The 24,021-nt window shown below is 46.4% G+C and overlaps 1 protein-coding gene across 1 annotated transcript in view; it reads right to left on the reverse strand.

The window, feature by feature from the left end:
• Window positions 1-2,602: 2,602 nt before the first annotated feature.
• SUSD3 (sushi domain containing 3) overlaps window positions 2,603-24,021 on the reverse strand; it is a 32,146-nt gene continuing 10,727 nt past the window's right edge. Inside the window, exons 2-5 of the mRNA XM_062008468.1 lie at window positions 17,238-17,426; window positions 15,584-15,731; window positions 13,060-13,227; window positions 2,603-2,995 (exon numbers count right to left, since the gene is read on the reverse strand). Of these exons, the coding sequence (XP_061864452.1) occupies window positions 2,782-2,995; window positions 13,060-13,227; window positions 15,584-15,731; window positions 17,238-17,426 (719 nt within the window). The 3' untranslated portion in view covers window positions 2,603-2,781. The remainder of the gene's footprint in view (window positions 2,996-13,059; window positions 13,228-15,583; window positions 15,732-17,237; window positions 17,427-24,021) is intronic.

Raw genomic sequence — 24,021 nt, forward strand, 5'->3', positions numbered from 1 at the left:
TTCTGAACAGCTTCACTCACCTCTTTTTGTGCTGCTCCTCAGTCTTCTGCCACATTTCCCTTTTTTTGAGTTCTGCTCTGATTTCCATGTCCTCAGAGTTGCTGAGGCAGCTGCATCAGATTTTTGCTGTCTCCTGCATTGGGTTTGTCTGGCCTGCCTTGTAATGGTCTCTGTCAGTGAGTGCCAGCTCTCCTGCTCTCCATCAGATTGTTTCTGCATAGATCCTTTGTACTTGTTATTTCAGTATGTCAAAATCTGCCTTTTTGAAGTCCATTTTCCTTCTTCTGCTGCTCTTCCTCCTTCTCTTAGAAATGTGATGCCACTTATTTTCACATTCATCCAAATGTCACTTTTGACTTTCAACAGATTTTTCCCTGCTATAGTCAGCAGCAACTGCCATGCTCCTTCCCACCACCTTCAGAAGTAATGTGGACACCCAGAGGTGTTTGAACTCCTGATGCTTGTACAGTATTCCAGCTGACAATTCTCCAAACAGCCACCCAGTATTAAAGAGGGCTCTGCTGTTTCCCCAAGTAAACTTCTGGCAGCTCCTTCTCTACCCACTGGGTCACACTGAGTGCCTGGCAACACATGCTTGTGCTCCTTCACCTGTCCTTCTCCAGCCTCATACCTTAATGAATGAGCATTTCACCTTCTGCTGAACTGCAGAGAATGTACAGACCTTTCTTTCCAAGTATCCTACCTTGAAAAAGCCATGTCAAGATCCTGATCCTATCATTTGTCCCACAAGCACCAGTAATCTCATCCAGCTGTACCTTTTATTATGTGGGAAGTTTGTTCATTCTAATGTAGCAGCCACATGTATAATAGGAACATCTCACATGTCTGGCTGCTCTTCTCAGCCTTTGCTCCTCTCTGTGCTCCCTTCACACATTTTGGGTTTATTTTCCTGCACCTGTGGACTTTCACCACTGATGCTCTTGCAGCTTTCCATGCAGGACCTGGGAGCATCTCCTCTGGCAGCCAGAGCTCAGCCATTCCTGCCATCCTGACAGGAAGCCCCACGCCAGCAGCAAGGACACACTGCCACTGAGATTTCACATCCCAGCATCTCATCTTCCACTGAAGGCACCTGCCAGGCACCCCTAGGGACTGCCTTGAGACGAGATCTGGTAATGCATCTTCTTAGCAGCTTTCTGACCTCTCTGCATCCTCCCCAGCATCCTGCAAGCTGCCAACAGGATGGGCAGTGGAGCTGTCACCAGCCCTGCATGCAGCCAGGAGCAGATGCTCCACACGGGATGCAAGAGCGTGTCTGGTTACAGAAGCTGTCTGGGTCTGCCAGGGGACCCAAAATCTGGAGGCAAAACAGCTCATGCCACAAATGAGTCCTGATAGACTTTGGCTAGTTTTAAATCAATGAACAGAGGACTTAACTGGAGCCAGTGGTGAGCAGTATATCCGTTCTCCCTCTCGCAGCACACGTTAAGAAGTGCATTGTGGGGGTGTAGCCTGTTGTAACATACAGAACTGAGCTTATTAGGAACAGTAACAACAACAACAAAGCTCCTTTGCTGCAACTTCCACATAGCTGAAGTTCAAGGATGTGGTTTTGATCTCTGTGAGCATGGCCAGGCTGGAACAGGGCGTTTCTAGGCCTCCCAGCATGCTACGATGATTTGAATTTCAAAACTGAAACTTCACAACTGATGGCCTTCAGGGGACACCTGACTTGTAACAAGCAGGATATACAATAAAACAGGTACTGGAGCTCACTGGAAGATCATATTTCCATCATGACAGGAACATAACAGCACCCTTCAGACAGCTGATGGCAGCAGAGTAAGGAAGGCTTCAACTTGAACAAAAGTAACTATGCTGTAAGATATACATACGTGTGTCTCTTATGCAGATCTACTTGTAGGTACACACATGAACAGCAGAATGAGGGAGAGAGCTGTTACTCAACTATTCCAAATGGACAAAACAAGAAAAAATGGCCTTGTTCCCTCACACAAGGGACAGATAACAGGAAAGGAAGGCAGGCCTCCAAAGGTCATCACTCCTCTATTCAGAGTGCTTTTCTGAGGGATGCTGCAGCCATGCCTGAGGCATGCTGCTCCGGGGGGGCTGTGTGCCCTTCCCACCACCAGCTCACCAGTCCTGCTGCCTGCTGGTGCTGGTGGCCATGGCCACGCTCCCTCATGGGCTTAGGCCCTGCCGCGGTGGCACACCCCCCACAGGCCCTGCCCTCCCTCTGCCAGGTGCTGGAGCTGCTGATGTGCACCCAAACTCGCTGGGGCTCCAAACGTGAGGCCAGAGAGCTCAACTGAAAGGCCTTCCTGGCACAGGAAGCCATGGGGAGGCTTAATGAAGCTACTTCATTAAGCCATGGGGAGGCTTAATGAAAACCAACATTTGATTGTAGCTCTGTCATCCCGTTGTGTAACAATACAGGGCTGAACGGCCCAGGAAAAGCAGCGGTTAAAAGAAGGTCACAATCCTGTGAATGTGTAATTATCACCAGTGACTCTCCATGAAGCAAACACAGGAGCTGGCTACCAACTCTCTCCAGCTGTAGAGCAGACTGACGTTACCCTTTTGCCACAGCACACACCCACCAGAGAGAAGGGCCACAGACTGCCAGCCCCAGCATTCATTTCTTTATTTGTATCAGACCTTTCTGTCAAACCACCACCTTGGACTATAGAAAACCTTCCAATGCATGTGAATAATTAACTTTCCAAGTTGTCTTTAAGGCACATATTTCTGTTCAAATTTCATTTTGGTCCAGGGGAGTGACCATACCTCAGACACCAGCTACCCAGGTATCTGCCAGTTGGGTTTGTTATGCTTGTCCTTCTGTCCATAGACCTCGACGACGTGCACGGAGCTCCCCGTGGGTCCGGCCGTGCCTCCCGGTACCGTGTAGGGTCCCACCGTGGTGCTGCTGCTCCTGGGCAACCGCGGCACGTCCTCCCTGACCGGGCAGCACCCAGGAGCCATGGTGTCCCGAGTCCACTCCTCCTGGAACCTGCCAGTGGGAAGGACAAAGTTATTTGTGTTTCATGCACTGTGGTCAGGGTATGCAACTTTCTAACCCATTTTATTTGCACATCAGGCATATTGCAAACAACCCATGCTGTGATATAAGGACTCTCTTCTCCTCCCATTAAAACCAGTTGGCAGCTGTGGGACAAATGACTGTGTCTCCTTAAAGGCTGATGCAGCCCTTGGAAAGCCTTGCTTGGTATTAGTTGGGGTTGAGGCAGAGGTTTTTGCTTGCTTTCCATCAAATGAGTCCACAGAGTCACTGCAACAGTGCTGAGGGTGAGACTGGTGCAGCAGGGAGGCCCTTGCTTGGTGAGCAGAGCACTGCAGGGAGCACGAAGACCAGTTGTGCTCAGTGGGGTTTGAGCTGCAGCAATGTTGACACAGCACATTCACACTGTGGCTTGTGCTAGCCCTTGGCTGCCCAACCTGGCCACTGCCTGGCCCTCTCAGGATGGTGGAGCTACTGAAAGATGCTCAGTAACTTACACACAACCCGTTCAAGAGAACAGGAGGACAGGCTCAGCTTGTTCCTGAACTCAGCTGCAGAGGCATGCAGGGTGTAGCAAGCTTTAGGCACGTGGCTGTGCAAGCCAGAAGTGAGTAAGGCACTGCCCTTTTGGGTTTATTCCAAACTACCACAGACTGAGCATGTGAGCTCTTGTAAAACATCAGTTACCTCGTGGCAGCTGCTGAGGCTGCTCACCCCACATTGGTACAGGCAGCCCAGCTCACAGGGCTCCTTCAGCGGCGGTGGCCACTGGAGGCAGCAGCCTGCACACCCACAGCCAGGACAACACGGTCTTACCCTCTTGTAGGTGAAAAACAGCTCAGGAAACAGAAACAGCATTCTGCAGTCACCAGCAGAAATGCTCCTACACAAAGCATGCACATCTATAGGAACTGCAGGGAATGACAGAAATGAGCCCCAAAACCAGGTTTGCTGTCCTAGTACAGAGTAGGTGCACTGCAGATACATCTTGCCTGCAAAGGAGAATAAATCTCACTCTTCACTGGAAAGCTGTATTACAGAACTATTTGGGAGATGAGCTACAGTCAGAGAGTACAAAGGCATCTTAAAACACCTCTGCACTTGCTGTGAGAAGGCACTGTATCTGTGTTGGTAGAGAATGCTCCTCAAAGAAGTGCTCAGATGGGTAGAATTTGCTCACCTGTAATTTTGACAGCAACAAACTCATCTATTTCTCAAGAAAACAGCCTGGTAGCTTTACCCACTTTGTACTGACCTGTACTGTTTCAGCTTTGCCTTTTAATCTTGGTGTGACAACAAGCTCTCAAGTATCTTAGTGCTGGACATCAGAACACCCACCTGAGCACCCTGGGGCTTGTCACCAGGGAATAGAAGCTACTGCAGGTCTCATTGATGAAAGGAAACATTCTGAGATACTTGTTGCTGTGTGGGTTGGTTTTTTTTTCAAATTTATAGTAGGAGGAAGTCAGTTCTGTCTTCTTGAGGTGGTAGTCAACAGTTATGAAACAAAAATCAAACCAAAAGGATCAGACCAAGTCAAATCAAAAGGGAGGAGAACTGGGATAAAGTTTTCATGGGGTAGTCAGAGCCTTTGCAAAGAGCCCTGCCAGGATTAGAGCTCAAATCTAGGTACTCTGGTTACTGTACAATAAACCTAGTTTACCTGGGCAGAATTCATCCCAGTCTGACACTTTCTCCTGCAAAGCTCCACATTGGGCAACTGCAGTTACCCACAGCCCACCACCAGCTCAGAAAGCCAAACTGCCTAAAACTGTACTTAGAGGACAATGATCCTCCAGGCTAAGTGGCCTCTTCCTCTCACTTCAGGATCTGTTCACTCTCTGCTGATGGAAGCCAGTCTGGGATGAGGTGAGAGTGGGCACCCTCCATCCAGTGCAGCACATCAAACTCCCCGGACATCCGACAGATAGTACAGTCAGTGGAGTTCCAGCTCAGCAGAGGCTGAGAAGAGCAGCTGCAGAAGGCTGCTGTGTCAACAAGAGACAGATAAGTGTGTGCATGGTGGGCTCTCCCTTGCACACATGGCTATCAGCCAGACACAGCCTCCAGTTTGCGTGTTCATCCTCAGGAGCTTTGTACTTTATCCTGAATAAGTGCTTCAACTTTGCTTAACTCCAGTTTCCAGCTGGACTACTTCAAAACATCACAGTAAGAGGAATACAAGACCTCTCTGTGCTCTTATCTAGGACCACGAGCCCACTCGAGGCCTCTGGGCACACAACAGCTGGATAGATGCACAACACGTTTGACAAGGATAGACTTTGTTTGAGAGATAGAGTCAGAGCCCCCATTTAGGAAGGACAACAGCCACTGTAGCATTATTTGTCCATGGGCTTCAGAGGATTCCTGAGGATTTTGCTTTATGTGACTGAAGGGCTGTTCCTAGCTGGAGGGACAAACACTGCTAACGGGACATCTGAGGAGTGTGAGAACTGGGAGCGGTGCAGACACCACAATACTGCCCACTGTGGGCACTGCTTTGAAAAGAGGGTTTTACACTGGAGGATAGGAGGGGAGTTTTTTGGTTGCTGTATGCCTGGTGATGTTGTACAAGACCCTGGGTTAATCACAGAAGCATTACAGAAACAATAACACATTTGAAACAATTGAAAGCACATGTTGCTGTGCACACACCCTCCACGCTCACTGTGATGGCAATTAAGACTGAAATTTAGAAAAGGTTATAATTTAGCAGCCAGCTATCCTACCCTTTGTGACAGGGCCCCAGAGTGAAACCACAGCTCACTTCCCCTGCCTGATCTTTCTTTGAAACACGTGTGTCAAAAGGTACTGGAGGATTTTAGTCTTTGACAGCTGGTGGTGAGGAAAACGAGAGCACAGTAATAGCAAATGAAAGAGAAAAAGGGACCCTCTGTGAATAGAGAAGCTCAAGGTGGGACAACTCATGGTGTGGGACAACTCACAGGGTAGCATAATCTGTGTAAAAGCTTGAAAAGCAAATCTGCCCCCTCTGCTGTGCTGGGTCTGCTCCCCTCCCATCCCGAGGGCCACACAATGCAACATTGCATGTATTAATTACACACAATTGTGCCCAACAAGTCATTTGTCCTTTGCAGCCTTTGCATTTGTCCTTTGCACTGGATGCTGTGCTTAGCCAAATGTTGCACACTGCAGTGTTAGTGGGTCCTGTACCTCCTCTCACAGCCCAGGAACGGTCCACGGTGGCTCTCTGCAACCAAAGCCTTGTAGCCAAGTCGGGGGCACAGCCAGACCCAGGAGGGCATCCAACACCCAGACTCAGATGGGCATCCATCACCCAGAGCCAGGGGGGCATCCAAGCTCCATTGCTCAGCCCTGGGCTGTGGGAGTTAGTGCTGTGTGCCCGACTTTCAGACAAACCAGTAACCTCTGACAGCAAAGGAGAACACATGGAGCTTTAGGAGGGTCTGGTGCTGTGGTCAGACTGCTGCCCTTCACAGGCACCCAGAGAAATTGGCACCCGGGACCTCCAACACTCCTGCAGTAAGTCACCACTGGAGAAGACATTTTGCCCCTTAACTCTCCCACAGTTGCAGCTCCTGACAGTCATTCTTGGTGTCCTGGTGGGGTTTTCTTGCTCTGCTTACATTTTCAACAGAGCTTTGCAGCAGCCTGCCCTCCACATGGGTACTTTTATCAAGTGTTGTGTCCTTACTGTGGTAAGACTACACCATGTGCTATCCTGTTTCCTTCATATCCTTCAGCTTCTTTATCTCCTCTACTTAGGTTTTCAGAGGGGAAAAGCAGCTGAGAAAGTGCTCTCAAGAGGGCAAGGCAGGAACATGGCCATGAGTGCCATCCCACCTTGTCCATAACTCCAGAAGGCCCTTTGGCTCACAGCCACGCTCCTCTGCAGGTCTGGGCAGACAGCAACAGTTTTTAGAGCAACACCAGTTTGACTTGCATGTCCCTTGCAACCCATGCCACAAGGCAGTGGAAAACTGATGGAACAGCCATTATAGCCACTCAATTAACCAAGAAAAGAAAACATGGCTTCTTTCACAACAGAGGCCAAAGCTATGAGCTAATTTTACCAGCCTTGCACAGGACTTGGACTGACTGAAAGCACTGAGCTGCCTCTGCTAAGAGCATGCTCTGGCTCTGGGCTTTTGCAAAACTTTCTCACTTGGACATTTTGCTGTTGGATTCTCCTTATTTGCCAGGTACACTGATAATGCATCTTGTGGTCAGAAAGGGCTCCAGTACAAAGAATTCAGACACTAAAAATATCTCTGAGGGAGAATATGCTGCCTGTTTCTCTGCAGAAGAGATTTATTGCTTCTTGACAATATGCTGTAGTGGATATCTGAAAGGGGGACTTTAAGCCTACTGAGACATGGGCTTTTCCATTTGACTCACTCCTGCAGTCCAGATCAGCTACTTCATACAGAATGTTTTATAATTTGGCCTGGAGCTGTGTAAAATAATTCACCTCAAAACAGGCCAAATTTGGAATGCACAACTTCCTCCAAATGCTTCCACACCAGGTGAGAAAAATCACCAAAGTTCTTGGCTGCTCTTCAGATGTATTTTTGAGCTGGACTAGTTTCTTTCTGGTTGTCATCTTAGCTCACAGAGGATGAAAAGGAATTAACCTACAGCTGCATTCAGTTCTCCCTGAGTATGGAAAATATTGGACCATCAATTCTCCCTTGCACATCCCTGGGTTGGGGGAGTATCTATTCCAGGACATGTTACAGGACTGTATGCTGAAAACCCAAACAAAACAGAGGCTTCCCTGTGTGTGGCTATTTCTTACCATAATTAGGAAGCTGATGCAAACTGAAATGAGCTCTCTCAGCTTTTTCTTATCACTAGCTATCTCCATGTCTCCTGGGACAACTACCTGCACATGCTGAGGTACAAAAGTGCTACAGCTCAAACTGTGGAGTGCCCAGTTCTTTGATGGCTTTGCATGCTGAAGAGGGTTTGCTGTTTGCTCTCACAGCTGTGACACTAGATGTTTACTATTTCTCCTAGAGGCATGGCTAGGACCGCTTCATGGCAAAGAGGAGGCTGCTTGTTCAGTGTGGGAGTCATAAACAAGGCACTGGAGTTTCTCTGCTTGACTCCAGGCAGGTGATCCCAGGGCCAAACTGGCTCCAAGTCTCCTGTACCCACCACTGACCAGGAGAGCAGCTGCAGCTGACACAGGGCTATGGGTAAGTGTGTGCCTGTGGCCAGGGGAACCTGCTCTTCTGACACCAGCTTCTTTAGTGTCATCTCTTACTGATATTCACCTCCATCTCTCAAACACTACCAGTAGCTGGCACAGAGAAAGGACCTTGTAGTGGAAGGTGTCCCTGCCCATGGCAGGGAGCTGCAATTAGATGATCTTTAAAGTCCCTTTCCACCCAAACTGCTCTGGGATTCAATGATTCATCTCGTTACCCATATTTTTTACCCTGAGCCTGTCAGGGGCAGAGCTGACCTTGCCTGCTCCAGCATCTGACCAAGCTCGTGCTCTCCACATGGCTGTTTGCTGGGAGGGAAGACAGTTTATCTTGAATGGCAGTTGCCCAAGCAATTATTCCAGAGAAGGATCACTGCAGGGTCAGGTGTCATTCTTTGTCAGGAAATAACTGGCTCAAAAATAACACACCCTGCCTGGGGGTATAGCCATTTCAAAGAGCTCCTTAACACCAGCACAGTGCTTCCAACCACCCACAGTGCCCACATCACCCTGAGAAGCCATGTACCCTCAGGGGAAGGTCTCTCCCATGCCAGCACTACTGGTTTCATTCTCATGCAGAACTGGGAAGACATTTAAATCTTAATATGTTAAAGAGAGCAGGATATATGTTTACTGATTTTAGGCTTTTCTCCTGATGGATACTGCAGTCAGGCTGCAGGAGCCATTCCAAACACACCCCTGTGCCAAGCCCTGCCTCTGCCCAGCAGTCCTCCCTGGGGGGGCTCTTCTGGAGGTTCTTGCACATTGTTCTCCCCAAACTATGTGGCCCAGACCTGGAGCTAATCTCCCTCCCATAGACACAGACCCTTTTCTTAGCTAATCTGTCCCAAACCTCTGCAGCAGGCAGCAACCTGCTATCTCTACTCTACACTTCTGAAAAGCAACACTGGGGAAAACATGTTCCTCCCAGCAGCCCTGAGCCTCCTAAGTTGTCTCTCCCTGCTCAGCATTAGTTAGCTCTTCAAACAGTACAACAAAACAGACATGTTGTCAATGCTTGCAGCTCCTGCATATTAGGATTCCTGCTAAAAACAGGTCTTTTTATCCCCATTAGGATTCCTTATATTCAAGTGACAGGTGCCATGGACAGTGACTGCACTCCGTGGTTGACAATCCTGGGTATTTGTAGACATATTTCTCAGCATTTTAAAGCCAGTTGTTCAATCAGACAAGAAGTCAGAATGGGGGTCATTATAATTAGAGCAGTTGCCACTAAAATTCAATGTTTTCCCACAAAACTATATATTTATCATGTTTGTCCTAAGCCTCAAACACAAGGGGACATAGACCCAGAACAGCACACCGGAGCCTCTGCTGTCCAACAGCCAGGCTTCTACATTGAGTGTAACGCCTACACCTCAGCATTCTGCACCCACATTATACTACCTTGTTACAGCCACCATTATCCCATCAGCATACTCTGGCACTGCTTTAATAGATGATAGTCTTTTAATCATAAACCTACTCTGTAAGCCAGAACAAATATCTTCCCTGTCTGAAAGAATTGGCTTTTTGGTTTATTTTGTGTTGGCTTACCTGAAAGAATTGGCTTTTCATTTTATTTCTTCTTAACAGTATTTTTTGATCCTTAAAGTGGTGAATCAAAATGTTAATCTCTAGTTAATCTTTAAATCTACTTCAATTAAGTCTGAAAAGCAGCATGACCTACATCTTTTCTAGTCAAAAATAGGCTAAGATATACTCAAGAGGTTCTTCTTCAAGGGTGGAGGAGTTCTCACTCTTCAGATACCTCACATGTCACATGAAGAAGCCGCAGAACAGTTTTCTTTAAGAAAAGGAAATGCTATCATAAAAACTACTTAAATTGCCAAGTCTCCACCCACTCCTTTCTCAGACAAGGGCACCACTCATCAGCTCTCAGCCTTCCCCTTCTAAGTGGGTTGCAGAGCCACTTCTCATGGTTCTATCACAGAGAACAGCGCGTACCGCAGCCCTGAGAAAGGCAGGGAGACAGAGACTACCCCCCTGGGCATTGGGGCAGCTCCTGATTAGACACACAAAGCAGGATTTCTGAGCTGCTCAGAGGTCCAGCAATGCATTGCACAAATTACTTCAAATGTCTGAAATGTTAACTCAAGAACGAAATAGGACAGTACAGGACAGAATAGAACAGAATAGAACAGAACAGAATGGAGTGGAATAGAAGAGAACAGAACAGAATCATCTCAGTTGGAAAGGACCTACAATGACCATCTTGCCCAGCTGCCTGAACACTTCAGGGCTGACCACAAGTTAAAGCAAATTACTGAAAACACTGTCCAGATGCCTCTTGAACATTACCAGGTCTGGGGCAGTAACTGTCTGTCTGAGAAGCCCCTTTCAAGGTTTGACCACCCTATTGGGAAAGAATTGCTTCCCAGTGTCAAGTCCAAACCTTCCCTGAGGAGCTGTGGTTAAATGTCATTTGGCTTTTCATGACCACAGACACACACTTTGGTCCATGTGCACACAGTAATGCACAGAACCTTTCTCTGGGCTCATTTTCCTTTGCTTTTGCTTCTCTTTCCAACCAGGCCACACACCTTTAGCTACTTCCTCAGACCATCAGTGCTCTTTCAGCTCCACCCTGCAGCAGCACTCACATGGTCAGAGATTTCCCCCAAGCACTGGCTGCCAAGGTTGTGCATGGAGGTATGGCAGTAGTAAGGCAGGCAATGCCCATGTGCTTCCAGGCTGGGCTGCCCAGCAGGAGCCAGCCCTGTGCCTGCACCTCTCAGGGCCGTGCCCACACAGTCCTGCTGCTCCTGGGTGCTGGATGTGCCCAGGGTGACCACAGACATAGTTAGCAGCATTCCTACATCTCATCCTGTGCACATATTCATTTAACAAAGTGAACAGCAGAAATTAGCATCTTTTAGTAATCCTGATTAAATAGATCTTATCTGAGTGAAGAAAGGGAACAAGGTACCTGTTCCTAGACAGTTTTATTCAGAGTCTGTCACAGTTCCAATGCCATTTCCACCTCTGACTAGAAGCTGGGCCCATTCTCCATGTGTTAAATGGCTGGACTTTTGGCTTTGGGGTGCACAGACTAACAGACCTGTTCTCCTAGCTGAGCTTTTCTTTGGCTCTTGACTAGCACCAATCGTGTCAACTCTGCATGGTGGAAATAAAATAGACCTTGATTAACAGTGGACCTCACACATCAGGAGGTGGGTATGTGCACCAGGAGTTAACACAGCATGTGCATTGTTCTATGTAGGGGAAAAAAAAATATAGCTCATGGGGTTCTCCTGCCCTCTGCAATTCCTCACTGAAGTTTATACACTCTCCAGTGTTCTAAATAAACTTGTTGATTTCTGGCCCCAGAGAAGCTGTTTATCCAGACAAAATGTCTATTCCCAGCCACCTTCAGTTAGGCAGAGGTGTATGGAATTTGGTAGAGCACTGCTGCTCTGTGGAGCCCAGGAGGAGCTGCAGGCTCTGGCATAGCACTAATCCCTCTTGGCAGCCCTTGATAAGTTTATCCACGTTATTTTAATAGCAGATTACATTTATACAAAACAGCAGATTGAAGTTGCCCAAAATTAAGAACCGCATCCTGAGTCTTCTCAAAACTGTTTAGGTTATAATCAGCATTTAATTGGGTTTATCCATCTTTCTGACATCACCCAAAGTCAGCCATTGCCTAAGCAGCCATCAGACTGCCGTGCAAGTGCTGCATTTGAATATTGTTTCCAGCAGCACTGTGACATCGAAGCAGGTTTATAATCTGCATAAAATTGTTTTCTGCAGGTAACCACTACAAATCACAGATACTGCTGCACATTAAAGCTCTATGAGTGAGCAGTGAATTCAAAGCAAACGAGGACTGTGCTATATATTATGGCACATGATGCCAAAGCAGAAGCCGGCGGGTGTAAAGGACACGCTGGCGTACGGCTCCAGCAGTGGTAACAGCGCAACAGCACGAGAATGTCACACGGATTCAGTGCTCTGGTGTTCTTTTGTTGGCAAAACCATAGCCAGTGTAACACATCTGGACACCTTTAGAGGCAATTCTGAGCTGCCAGGAGAAATACTCCTGCCCACCATCCACACACCCACAGTGCACGATGCGCTCCTCCCCAGCGTGGCCACTGCTCTGGGCTACCCTGGGCCAGTGCTCCTGTGCCCCACCAACGCTGCTTTGTGCCTGAGGAGCCGTGGTGTTTGCCCTGAACACCCTGAGACAGCATCTGCCCTGGCTGCCTCCTGGCCCTGGTGCCCCCCTGCCACTGGCCACTCCAGAGCAGTGACCTTCCTCCCTGCATGGCTTTAACAAAGCCAATTAAAAACCTCTCTGCAGTTAAGTCGGTGTATCCTCATTGCGGCCCGGGATTCACCAAGCACTGCCAGGGACAGACAGACGAAGCTGTGAGGAGGAAGGGGACACTCAGCTCCTCTGTTGTCTCACCTTTTGGCAATGTGAACTCACAGAATCACAGAATGGTGGGAGTTGGAAGGGACTTTTAGAGATCATCTAGTCCAACCTCCCTGCCGAAGCAAGTCCACATAGATCAGGTCACGTAGGAATGCATCCAGAAGGGTCTTGAAGACCTCCAAGGAAGGAGCCTCCACACTCTCCTCCTCCAGTGCTCCATTCTCCTCACAGTAAAATAGCTTTTTCTTATGTTTAAATGGAACTTTTTGCGTTCCAGCTTCATCCCACTATGCCATTACCTCCCCACAAGACGGGCAAGTTCAAGGGCAAGCACTGACAATCCATTGGCATCACGTTACCTTCAGGGGCAGCTCTTTAAAATGCGTTTTTGAGGAATCTTCCTTCTAAAATTTGCTCAGCAAATGCCTCCAAACCCACTCATGTTAAGAGCCTTACCTGTAGAAGCCCTGGTTGTCGTATGCCATCGTGGTCACATCATCGAATACGGATTGATTCCTGAGTTTCTTATTGCTGTTGTTGTTGTTTCTTCCCTTAAAACCAAAGTAAGCAGCTTGCATGTGCTCTAGCTCCTCCGTTCTGAGCTGGTACCACAGCTGCATATCTCTGTGAATAAAGCAAGGGGTAGAACACAATACTGTGGTAAATGGTGCATCTCAGAGCCCTGATCTGACCACAGCCCTGCCTCCCTACAGCTAGTCTGAATCCAGCTTTACTGAAGACAGCACTTAAACACATGCTGAACTTGAAGTGTAAGCCAGACTTCTAAAGACTTAAACACTTACTTAAATACCTTAAGGTGAGGAGTTCTTAAATAACATAAATGCTATCCTGTCAAACAGTGGTATTACCCAGCACTCCTCAAAACCAAGCAAACAAAAGAACAATCTTCTTATGAGCAGCTGTTAGTTTGATGGAACAAATGCCCAATAATTATGTCAATTTGATTCAGAGGATTGTGAGATTCTGGGTAATAGGGAAAGTCACTGAAGGCATGACACTGTGTCAGTGTTGTCATGCACTGGTCAGTGACACAGGTAAGGCTGAATCCTTTTGCATGTGGAAAGACTACAGACCATCCCATTTGATGCAATAAATGATTTCAGGAAACAAACCCTGTGAATTTTTGCAGCATTTTCATTCCCAAGGGTCCAAAAATCATCAGGCAGGCTGGAAAGACAAATCAACTTCAAGCCAGAGGAGATGGGTACCCTTGCCTCTGCGAAGAGCAGGACTGACTTGGTTGCCTTCAGCATTTCCTTTTGGAAACACTCAAGGTGCTTTTCATGCTGCTCACTACTACTCTGGGGCAAAAGTGTATTATCACAACTTCTTTTGTAAGATTCACATAGTCACAGACATTCAGACCAGCTGATGGGTCAAGATTAAATTGTGGGGTCTGACTGTGCTGATTTTGGTGTCATTTCTCTCCTCTCAGGATGCAATCCTGCTCCTACCAAGGAAAAGGACAACTGTGCTTAGACAGTGGGACAAGGTCTTCCAGGAGGCTAAATCTTGTGAGGATTTTCAGCAGCCTTTGTCCCTTTTCTTTCCAAATGCAAGGATAAAACACAAGATAGCACTTGAAAGATCATCAGATACCTTGCAAGACAGGTTTTTAGGCAGGGGTGATCTCTTCTAGATCAACTGGAAGAGTCAAAAAAAAAGTAGACAGGCAGACCTCAAACCTAAAGGCAAGCACATCCTCCCCACCAAAGTAAAGGGCTTTGCTTTTGCAAGAGGAAAATATCAAGTCATCAATGCCATGTGAATGGCTAATTTGGACAAAGCTTCATTTTAAATAAATGAAAACCAAGGACTTTGCTATGAATAGTCTTATCAAAAGGAAAAGCAGCGATTCCAAAAACACCAACCCACCCTTTCATTTCAAAAGTTATTTCATGCTATCAGTGAAAACTCAGTATTATAAATGACACCGAAGACTTTCTGTTTTACCTCACAAAATCCTTTCAAGGCAAATAGAGAAACTGTATTTTGGTCACAATCAGCTTTCAAAATGACAGAATTTCTCCCCTAAGCTGGTTCCTACGTGGATCTAGATAAAACACAGCTCAGAGCAGAGAGACTTTCACTCCTGTCCTCCCCAGTCTCCCTCCACTCCATCACTACACCCCAGCCCCCTCTAAACATTGAAGCAAGAGTGTAAAAATGAATCAGAAGTGCAGGTTACTGTCTTCCCTACAGGCATCAAACCTACTGAGCCTCCTGAGGCTGTGGGGTGAGCAGGGAAAGTCATAGGGAAGGATGTGGTATCCGTGGAAAGTAGGGATGGACATGCTCTGCAACAGCAGTGGCTTGGCTGTGTCCCTGCAGCTGGCCATGGCCTGCAGCCAGCAGTAGCCATGAAGCCAATAGTAGCCATGCAGCCACCCTTCACACTGAGTCCTTATAACACACAGGACTGGTTTTCCTTCTGCCCATTCCTGTTTCTAACCCTGCCTGCTGACTTGTGTGTCAAGCCCAAGGACAAAATCCCATGTCCTTCCAGCACAGCCTTGTGACAGCTCTGCAGATGGTGATGGCTTTAATGGTTTTGACATGGGTAGATTAATTTTACCAGTGGTGTTCGAGGAGTAGAGAGCAGAGGAAAAAAAGGAAAGAGAGAGAAGAAGGGAAAATGCAGCTAATCTTGAATAATTCAAGAAGAGGAGGACTGAGCCAGCAAATCAGTATGTTCAGCTTCTGCATAATCTGGGTAAATCCAGATCTGCCTGGATCCACTGAGGTCATCTGATATTAACAGACATTAGGTGCCTAAAGACTCTTGGATTCCAAGTCTTTCTATGTCCAAAGCTTGACTTGCAAATTAAGGACTTTAAGTAATTAACATGATTGTGGTGCTGCAAGCACCAGGTCTGTGGAAGCTCTGTGCTAGCACAGCAATGGGCTCCATAGAACATACAGTTGTACACCCGTTTTAAAAAATCACGTCTTGACATACCTTTGAGTCCTCTTCCTTTCACTTTTCTTCACACACTTGATAAGACAACAAGTTAGAAAAGCCATGGACATCAGCAGAATGATGGCACAGCTCACGATGGAGGCAATCACTGCGACCTTAAAGCCAAAAGTCTCGTATCTCGATACAGCTGCGGCAAAGCAAACACAGAAGCACGTTTCCGAGGTCAGCCCGTGAACTTATCTTTCACATTTTCATTAGAACATGCAGAAATCTACCTGTTTCACATTTCTGCTAGTAAGAGATGGGTGAGGACTTTCATGTTGTATGTTTCAAGACACCAAAGTACCTTGGCTCCAGTTTAGAGCCATGTGAGCCCCAAATGGGGATATTTAAAAATCTCTTGTTTATGAGCTACTAACAAATTGTTCTCAAGTATTTCACCACTGTGATTAATTAAACACAATGCCTTTAGCACTGCAGTAGCTGAAAAGGACAAACTTTGTTGGCATATCAAATGCAGATGAGCTGGCAGAATCTTATAAGCAACTGTTAACAAGGACTGGAGCTGCAAACCCTAACACTGACAGGGATAAATGGGTTTAAAGAAGCCCTTTAAAGCAAGGACAGTTCCATATAATTGCACCCCGATTGGAAGGCAGTGAACAGCAGGCCTTCCTCTGTTTGGGAAAGGATGCAAGATGGAAGGAGGGACAGTATCTGTAGGGCTGAGTGTTCATAGTGATCTGGTGCTGGAAGTGAATTATCCAGACAAAAGGAGTGGGGATATGGTGTGACACAGTTAACACAGACCTCTGCCAATTCATCTGGAGCACTAAGCATGTCTTGCTTCAAAACTCATCTAGTCCTTCCAACACCATGACAATCAGCGTCAGAAACGGTTCAACTGAGCTCCACACAAAGCATTTAATCTCTGCAGCCTCTGGAGGGAAGGATTTTTCTCATTTTCCTGTAATGGAATCTCTCCAAGCAGCGATAAGAATAGCTGAGTTTGTGAGAGAGCGATACACGTCTAAAAGAACCTTCCATCTACCAGTGACTTCAAATTATACAAGGGCTGAGGCAGCAGTTGGAACTCTTAAAAGCTCAGAGAGGCTGTGTTTTGCTTGGGCCTGCTTCTAGTCAAATGACTAACAAGCTTATAATAAATAGGAAGGCACACAGCATGAGAGGCAGTTAACGTGGCTGCCGTTCCACGTGACTTGTCAATAGGGTAACTCCCATACGGCTGCGCAGGGGCGACAACCTACAATTGTTCAAAGAACACCACTGTGTTTCCTTTACAGCAAAAAAACATCTCCAGAAAAGAATGCCAGGAGATTAGAGGGTTTGCAAATATACTGGCACATTAGCTGGGCAGATCTTTGCATTTGCTAAAGAAGGGTACAACCTGTAGCTACAGGGCTGCAGTTATTCCGGGTGCAACACTGCTGGAGGGGGTGACGTAAGATCAGGCATCAAACCCACCGAGTCTTTTGTGTGCCATGATAATGAAAGATGTCAGAACACATATGGAGCATAATTACAGGCAGTAGAGGCCACGCTGAAGGAAACTGAATTTGTCTTTTTCCTTGCACACATGTCTAGAGTTAAGCCCAATGTCGTGGGAGACAGGCAGGGCAAAATGAACACAAGGCAGCCCAAAGTGACAGGGAGGGTTTGGAAAGAGCCTTACCCTTGCAGGAGGGCACTCCGGCGGTCCACTGGGCACCAGTCCCTCTCCAGACGCAGGTGATGACTGCCGGGCCCTCCAGCTGGTGCTCAGCAGAGCACTGGAACGTCACCACCGTCCCCAGGGCCGTGCCATTGCCGTGCAGGACCTGCAGCGTGCCCAGCTGCGGCGGGAGGATGCGGCTGCACTGCCCTGCGGAGCAAAGCCACTGAGACAACGCAGCGCCATGGCCCAACCGAAGCCACTCAAGTCTTACTGCGATCACACTGTAAATCCCTCCAAGCCAATGGTCAGAACCACCCCCAGGCTCCAGGCTGGGGTCACCCACTGCTCTGTCACACACCAACGCCAAGGCCAAACTGCCTGCGGTGCCAGCCAGCAGCTCTGTGGCCTGAACCCCAGCACAAAGGGGTGTTTTACTCCTGTTGCAATATTATCTGCTCAGACTGGTACATATTAAACATTTAAACAGGAAAAAAAGTCATTCAGCAAGTGGTGTGGGATCCGATGGATTCCTGTCCTGTGGGCTCAGTGCATTTCATTAAGTTCTTGGGCCAGCAATCTTCCACGCTGGGAGTATTCCTGACACTCCTTCCCCCATGCAAACCTTCCAAGATCTAATGGACCGATCACATATTTTAGCATCTCAGGCTACATGGCAGCAGTTTTTCAGGATCCTACAGAACTCCCAGTCTTTCAAGAGCACTGCACCTGTGTTAGCCTTGGCTGACAGGAGCCAGCCGGCTGGAAAGCCACAGGGAGTGGACACACATGCACATACAGCACAGCTACGTCCAACTTATCTCCATTTTCACCCAACAAACTGCTTTATAGTACAGATTTACTTCTTAGTGCATTTTTGTTCATTCAGCTTTTCTCTTTCTACTTCTTTGTTGCTCATACAGCTGTTCTTGAAGTCACGGGGCTGTTCTCTCAGCCACCTCATGTCAGCAGCTCGCTTTCTACACTGAGTTTTATTGGCACAATGTTGCTTCTTTCACACTTATTCTAAACACAAATTCTAATAACCAGTTATTAAGATCACACATTATATCCAGACATACTTCAAAGATAATAACAATCAGTGCATTTCCTGGCTTTGTACATTGCACTAACAACGTGGAAATTGCTTTATGTCAACAGGGGGTTTTTAACATGTAGTAAACACCAGCACTGCTTCTTGCATCAGAGCCCAAGTTCCCTGCCTTTCATCGGATCTCCAGGACTCCAGCAGACTCAGAGACAACTGTGTTACAGTTGCAAGACCAGAGCTGCAAGCACAATGATGACACCAAAAAAAACCCAAGGGAAGTGGGGAAATATGCTTCCTTGCACTCACAAGCAAAAAGAAATGTAGAGTTTTAATAGCCTCCTTGAGAACATTTTGGCAGAATCACATGTTGATAGCAAATCTATTTTATTTTTACCACTAAAACTCCCCCAGTCATTAACATTAAGCTCCTGCAATCAAACCACAGCAGACAGGATTACTACCTGTCTTCAATTTATGGTCTTAAAAACCTCAGCCCCCTGGAAAACAAACCCAAAGAAATCTCAGTAAAACTCCAAACAAAAGCCACCATGACAATTACTGGTCTAATCTACTAATATGTACTGAGGGTTAGCTTGTAAAAGCAACCCTGTTTTAATTCCATGCAGACTAGTTCTGTTTGTTTTGCCACTTCTTGCAGTCTCTTACCATGGCAGCAGCTTGCCTCAATGAGAGAGAGGGCAGGGTTGGGTTGTTTCCCTTCATCTCTTGTCCTTCTCTCCGACATCCCATTACTGGGACATGCGGGTTGTGTGCATCAGACAACCTTCCTCCAGATGAGTGTTACGAGTTTGGGCTTTTCACCTTAATCACTCAGAGACTTCTCATGAAAAAACATTGCCCTAAGCTGCAAAATATCTTCTCTCAGCAATAGCTACAAGACCAGCTGTTCCAGGTTCTGAACCTGCCCTTACACAGAGCTGGAAGTTCATCAGCTGCAGTTCACGTTCCTGCCTTTGGCCTGAGTAGAAACATCATTCCTTTTTCTTCCAAGAGCTTTTCAAGACAATTTCTTACCACTGAAGTCAAAACATTAAATGTGTGACTACTTTTGGCTGTTTACAAATGTCTTGCTGAAACACATTGATGGGTTTTAGCTGGCATGACTTTGTGAATTTAGTCCAAGTTTGGATTTAGTATCTCTGAATAAAATTGGTCCTAATTTTCACCAGCAATGCTCTTCTAAAAACTCGTTTGTAAAACCTCTCCTGTAAGCTCTGTTGTTCTTTATTATTAACTATCTATAACAGCTTTGCAGTTCCTCATTGCATTGCTTTTCTGCCAGGTTAATTTTACCTTTCCATCTCCAGAAAGCCATTGTTTAGGTAAGCTTCAATCTTCATATATATATGAGGAGATATTCCATATAAACTTATCCTTTGACTACTTTTCAGGCATATTTATCTGACTGAATCTACTACAATGAAGGACTTTATTACTGTTTTTTAAAACATATTTCTATTTTCAGCTGAGGTTGCTGTTTGAGGTTGCATTGCCTCCTGAAGTAAAACACAAATACCGCATAAACATTTGTGCTGACCAGGTTACATCTTCATTTGCCTTTCTTCTCTAAATATCTAGAAAATATCAAGCTCAGGTTTCGGTTTGCAGTAACTGTTAGCACCCAGAAATGTAACATTTAATCACAGAATTTTAGAATGGAAGGGTTGGAAGGGACCTTTAGAGATCATCTAGTCCAACCCCCTGCAGAAGCAGGGTCACCTAGGTCAGGTCACATAGGAACATGTCCAGGTGGGTCTTGAAGACCTCCAAGGAAGGAGCCTCCACAACCCCTCTGGGCAGCCTGTGCCAGGGCTCCCTCACCTGAACAGTGACATAGTTTTTTCTTATATTTAAGTGGAACTTTTTGTGTTCCAGCTTCATCCCATCACCCCTTGTCCTGTTGCTGGCTACTATAGAAAAAAGGGATGTTCCAACCTCCTGACACCCACCCTTTAGATATTTGTAAATGGTAATAAGATCTCCCCTCAGTCTCCTCTTCTTCAGACTAAACAGCCCCAGGTCCCGCAGCCTTTCCTCGTATGAAAGATGTTCCATTCATAATAAAAATCCCTAATTATTGCTCATCTTGCTTTTGTAATAGCTGCATCTCAGGCCCCACAGACTCATGCCTGATACTCAGCACCTAAAGCTGGGAGGAACTAACAGCCTATCAGCCATTTTTTATGTAGTCCATAATAAACATGAAAATTCACAGTGTGTTGTTTAGTGTTGATTAGCTTCATGGCACCGTTCCTAGACTCGATGTGCCTCCAGTGTCTAGTTCCCACTGCTCCTCGCTGCTGTTCTCCATTCTCAGGCTCATGCTCTGCTCACACTTCCAGATACTGGCTACTACTTCCAAGCTCAAGAAGAAAACTCACTTGCTGACACATCCCTGTGATGCAAAGGCTGGAATTATTTGGTTTTATTATTGTTTTAAAGTCCAACAGAAGTTGTGAGGACTTGAGCTCATTCATTTTGTTCACTGAAAAGGATTAATCAACTGCCTTGCCCCCTCTGCTCGCCATGCCAATGCCATGGCAGAGTGGCAGCTCTGGAGAATCGTGATGGCCATCAGTCATCCAACTCCCTCCATGGCACAAGGAGCCCAGTGCTTTCAAGTGCCTGCAGCTACTGCAACCAGAGCTGATTTATACAAATGCATTTCTTAGCTTTGCTTCACACTAAGAGGATATTCAGTGTTCAAACAGTATCCGAATCTGCCACTACTGCCTGCCAACACAGAAGAGGGGCATTGGCCATAATAAACAGATTATTTCATATGAGAAATAAGTGTCCTCAAAGGAAAGGCACCGAAGCGCAGCGCACTCTGTAAATTCTTAACTCCCCCAAACCTCTGGCTTCAGAAACAGCCACATACATCACTTACAGGCACTGAGAAATCAAGAGTAATGCAAGTATTAAGACAAAATAATCCAAAATATCTCTTCTCATGCACAGCCAGGATTATCTGTATTGCAAAATCGATTTGTCAGAAAGAGTTACCATATGGTTTCGTTGTCAGCAAGCTGTGGATTTATGTTTTGCTGATAAGAAAGCAGAAATGAGAGAGCAACCTAGGCAGGCTTGCCCATTAAACATCTCCTGTGCTTTTTCCCTAGCGAAACGTTGGGATTAAAAAACAAGTACATAGCATAAGTATATACCAAAATGATCTAAACCACAGCAATAATTACCTGAAAGCACGTTACCAAGATTGCCACTCGCTGTTTGTGCAGGAAGGGAGCAGTCCATGACTTCACCTCCTTATTCTCATGCACATGTACCTCAAGCCTGAGTTGCTTATTGTTAACTATTTAATGCAACTAAAACACACTGGAATGCTGGCACATTAGGTTCTATAAACCCTGCAGAAAATAAACATGCTGATACTATTTTTGTAAGTCTGTTTTCCTACAGAAACGCACCTTAGAAATTAGTGTCCCTGAAGGCACAGGCAGAGTGCTGAACATCCACAGCAGCCTCACAGAAGAGCTCTTAGAAGAGCTCTCTATGTCAAAAGGCAAAAGAAAGGCAGCTAGAAGTGAAACATGAAACAATGCAGATACAGGAAAGCACCTTGTGTGGGCAGAACTGCCCTGGAATCCCATCAGGGACTGGCTTGGAGTCACATGAAGCGCTGCAGCCACAAGAGGCTACCAGGAGGAGCTCATCCTCCTGTCAGAAAATGCAGACACTAGCAAAGCTTTTTAAGAACTCAATGTCAAATATGGCACCAGCCCAGCAGTAAAAGAGACGGGGGTAGGCTCAGGCTCTCAAAGCTGCAGAGTATGAACAAGGTCCCTGGCTGTGCTGCAGCCTCAGGACACCTGTGGTGGAGGCTTCCTGCTGGTTGGTGGCACCAGTCTCAACCTTTTCCAAGGAAAGCAACAGCACCATTTGGCCTTTCCTACCTATTTCACCGTTTCCAAGAGTCACTGTAAAGCTGAAATGCTGGAAAGCTCTTGCAGTTCTGTCTGCTGTTCAAGACTTGGGTATCACCCTGCAATGCCATTCCCATGGGGCAGGCTTTGGAGATCCAGGTGTGGCATAAAACCACATGCAGCCAAATGCAGTCCTCTGCATGCACATCACTGCATGGACCACCTTCTGTGGTGCTCTGTGGAGATCCATACTCCCGCATCTCATGGAGACCAGCAAGAACTGCAAGAACATGCCAGAGCTTCTGTCCCGGGCCAGTCCCATGGAGGAACCAACTGGACAATTGCAGACAGTGAAACCTGAAGATCCTTATGGAAGACATCTGTCAGAGCAGACGGTCTGAACAAAGAAATGCAGCTTGCCAACGATACATGGGTTTTGCATCTGCCTGCTTTCAGCATTTCCAAATGAAAATACTCCCTATAAAAGATTCTGATGGGTTTCCATTGAAAAATGATGGAGAAGGAATTTCCATGCAATTAAGAGAGAAGGAGGGAAGGAGAGATAAAAAAGGTATTTGTGAATTGCTTTCTGTGTTTATACATCCATACTTAAACAAAGCACAGCCTTCTCAGTTAAGTGAGCAAAAGCCCAAACCCAACTGCTGCCAGGTGCTAGGGACACTTCAGTGGGAATCTGATCCTCCTAAGCCTCCTCCTCTGACTGGACAAAGCTGGTGTGAAGCCAGCAAGAAGAGGAGTCATGGGTGAGACAATAAAGCAGCTCGTGACCGCGGCTGCAGTGGGGCAGGTCTGAGGCTGTCACAGAATCACAGAAGGGCTGGAAGGGACCTCAAAAGATCATCCAGTCCAACCCCCCTGCCAGAGCAGGACCACTTAGAGTAGGTCACACAGGAACTTGTATGTCCCCTGCACACAGCAAGGCTGCAGGATGGCTGTATCCCTTCACACAGCTAGAGCCCCACATCCCCACAGGAAACACAGCCATGAACTGACCCCTGTACAGCCCCGGACAACTCAAGGTGCCCTTTGGTGGATGAAGGATGGCAAAGTCTACTTCAAGATCTTCATATGCCTGCTAAGCTAGCAAAAAGTATCGGACAGCAGCAAATTCTTGCCTTCCATTTCCAAAAGAAACCCCTGTGCTGCACCATTGCAGAACCTTACATTCTGCTCTAAAGCCTACAAATTCGGTTCATCTCTCTCCATGACACTGAGCCTTTATCTTTTCTCTCTCCTGGCACTTCTGTGTGGATTTTGAGCTGCTCTCTACAGTGAACAAGATGTGGCAAGATTTAGGAGTCAGTGCTAAACACTTTCCAACTCTACTCTGAAATAGCAGAGGGTTGCAAGCAATTTTAATCCATGTAAAATCCAAGCTACGTATCACTCAATTTCTAGATTAGGGTTTGATGACAACATGTGCAGTCCACTCCTGCTTCAAACATAAATAATATGTAGGACTGGCGTAAAAGGATTATTATCCATGTCTTTTATGTTGCTTTTTTAAGAGAGGATTTGTTCCAGCCACTGTACTGCCACCTCCATGATTGATTTTTTTTGCCAATTTACATCAAAGGTTATTCCCATCTGTAGATTTTACTCTTGGATCTAGCAATGAGGGCAGTACTCAGTATTTCTCTTCTTATGGGAATCAATTAAACGAGAAATAAGAACTAAATGAAAAATGAGGTATTTGATGAAGTCCCCAGTAAGACAAGAACAGATGGGATTTCTCTGCTTTATTAGTCTGTTTATCAACAGAATTGAAAAAATAGGTTATGACACTTCTGAAAAGTTAGTAACAGTGCAACTTTGGAGAACAGGAAGG

This window comes from Colius striatus, chromosome 15 (genome assembly GCF_028858725.1).
Source record: "Colius striatus isolate bColStr4 chromosome 15, bColStr4.1.hap1, whole genome shotgun sequence".
In the NCBI taxonomy this organism is placed as follows: domain Eukaryota; kingdom Metazoa; phylum Chordata; class Aves; order Coliiformes; family Coliidae; genus Colius; species Colius striatus.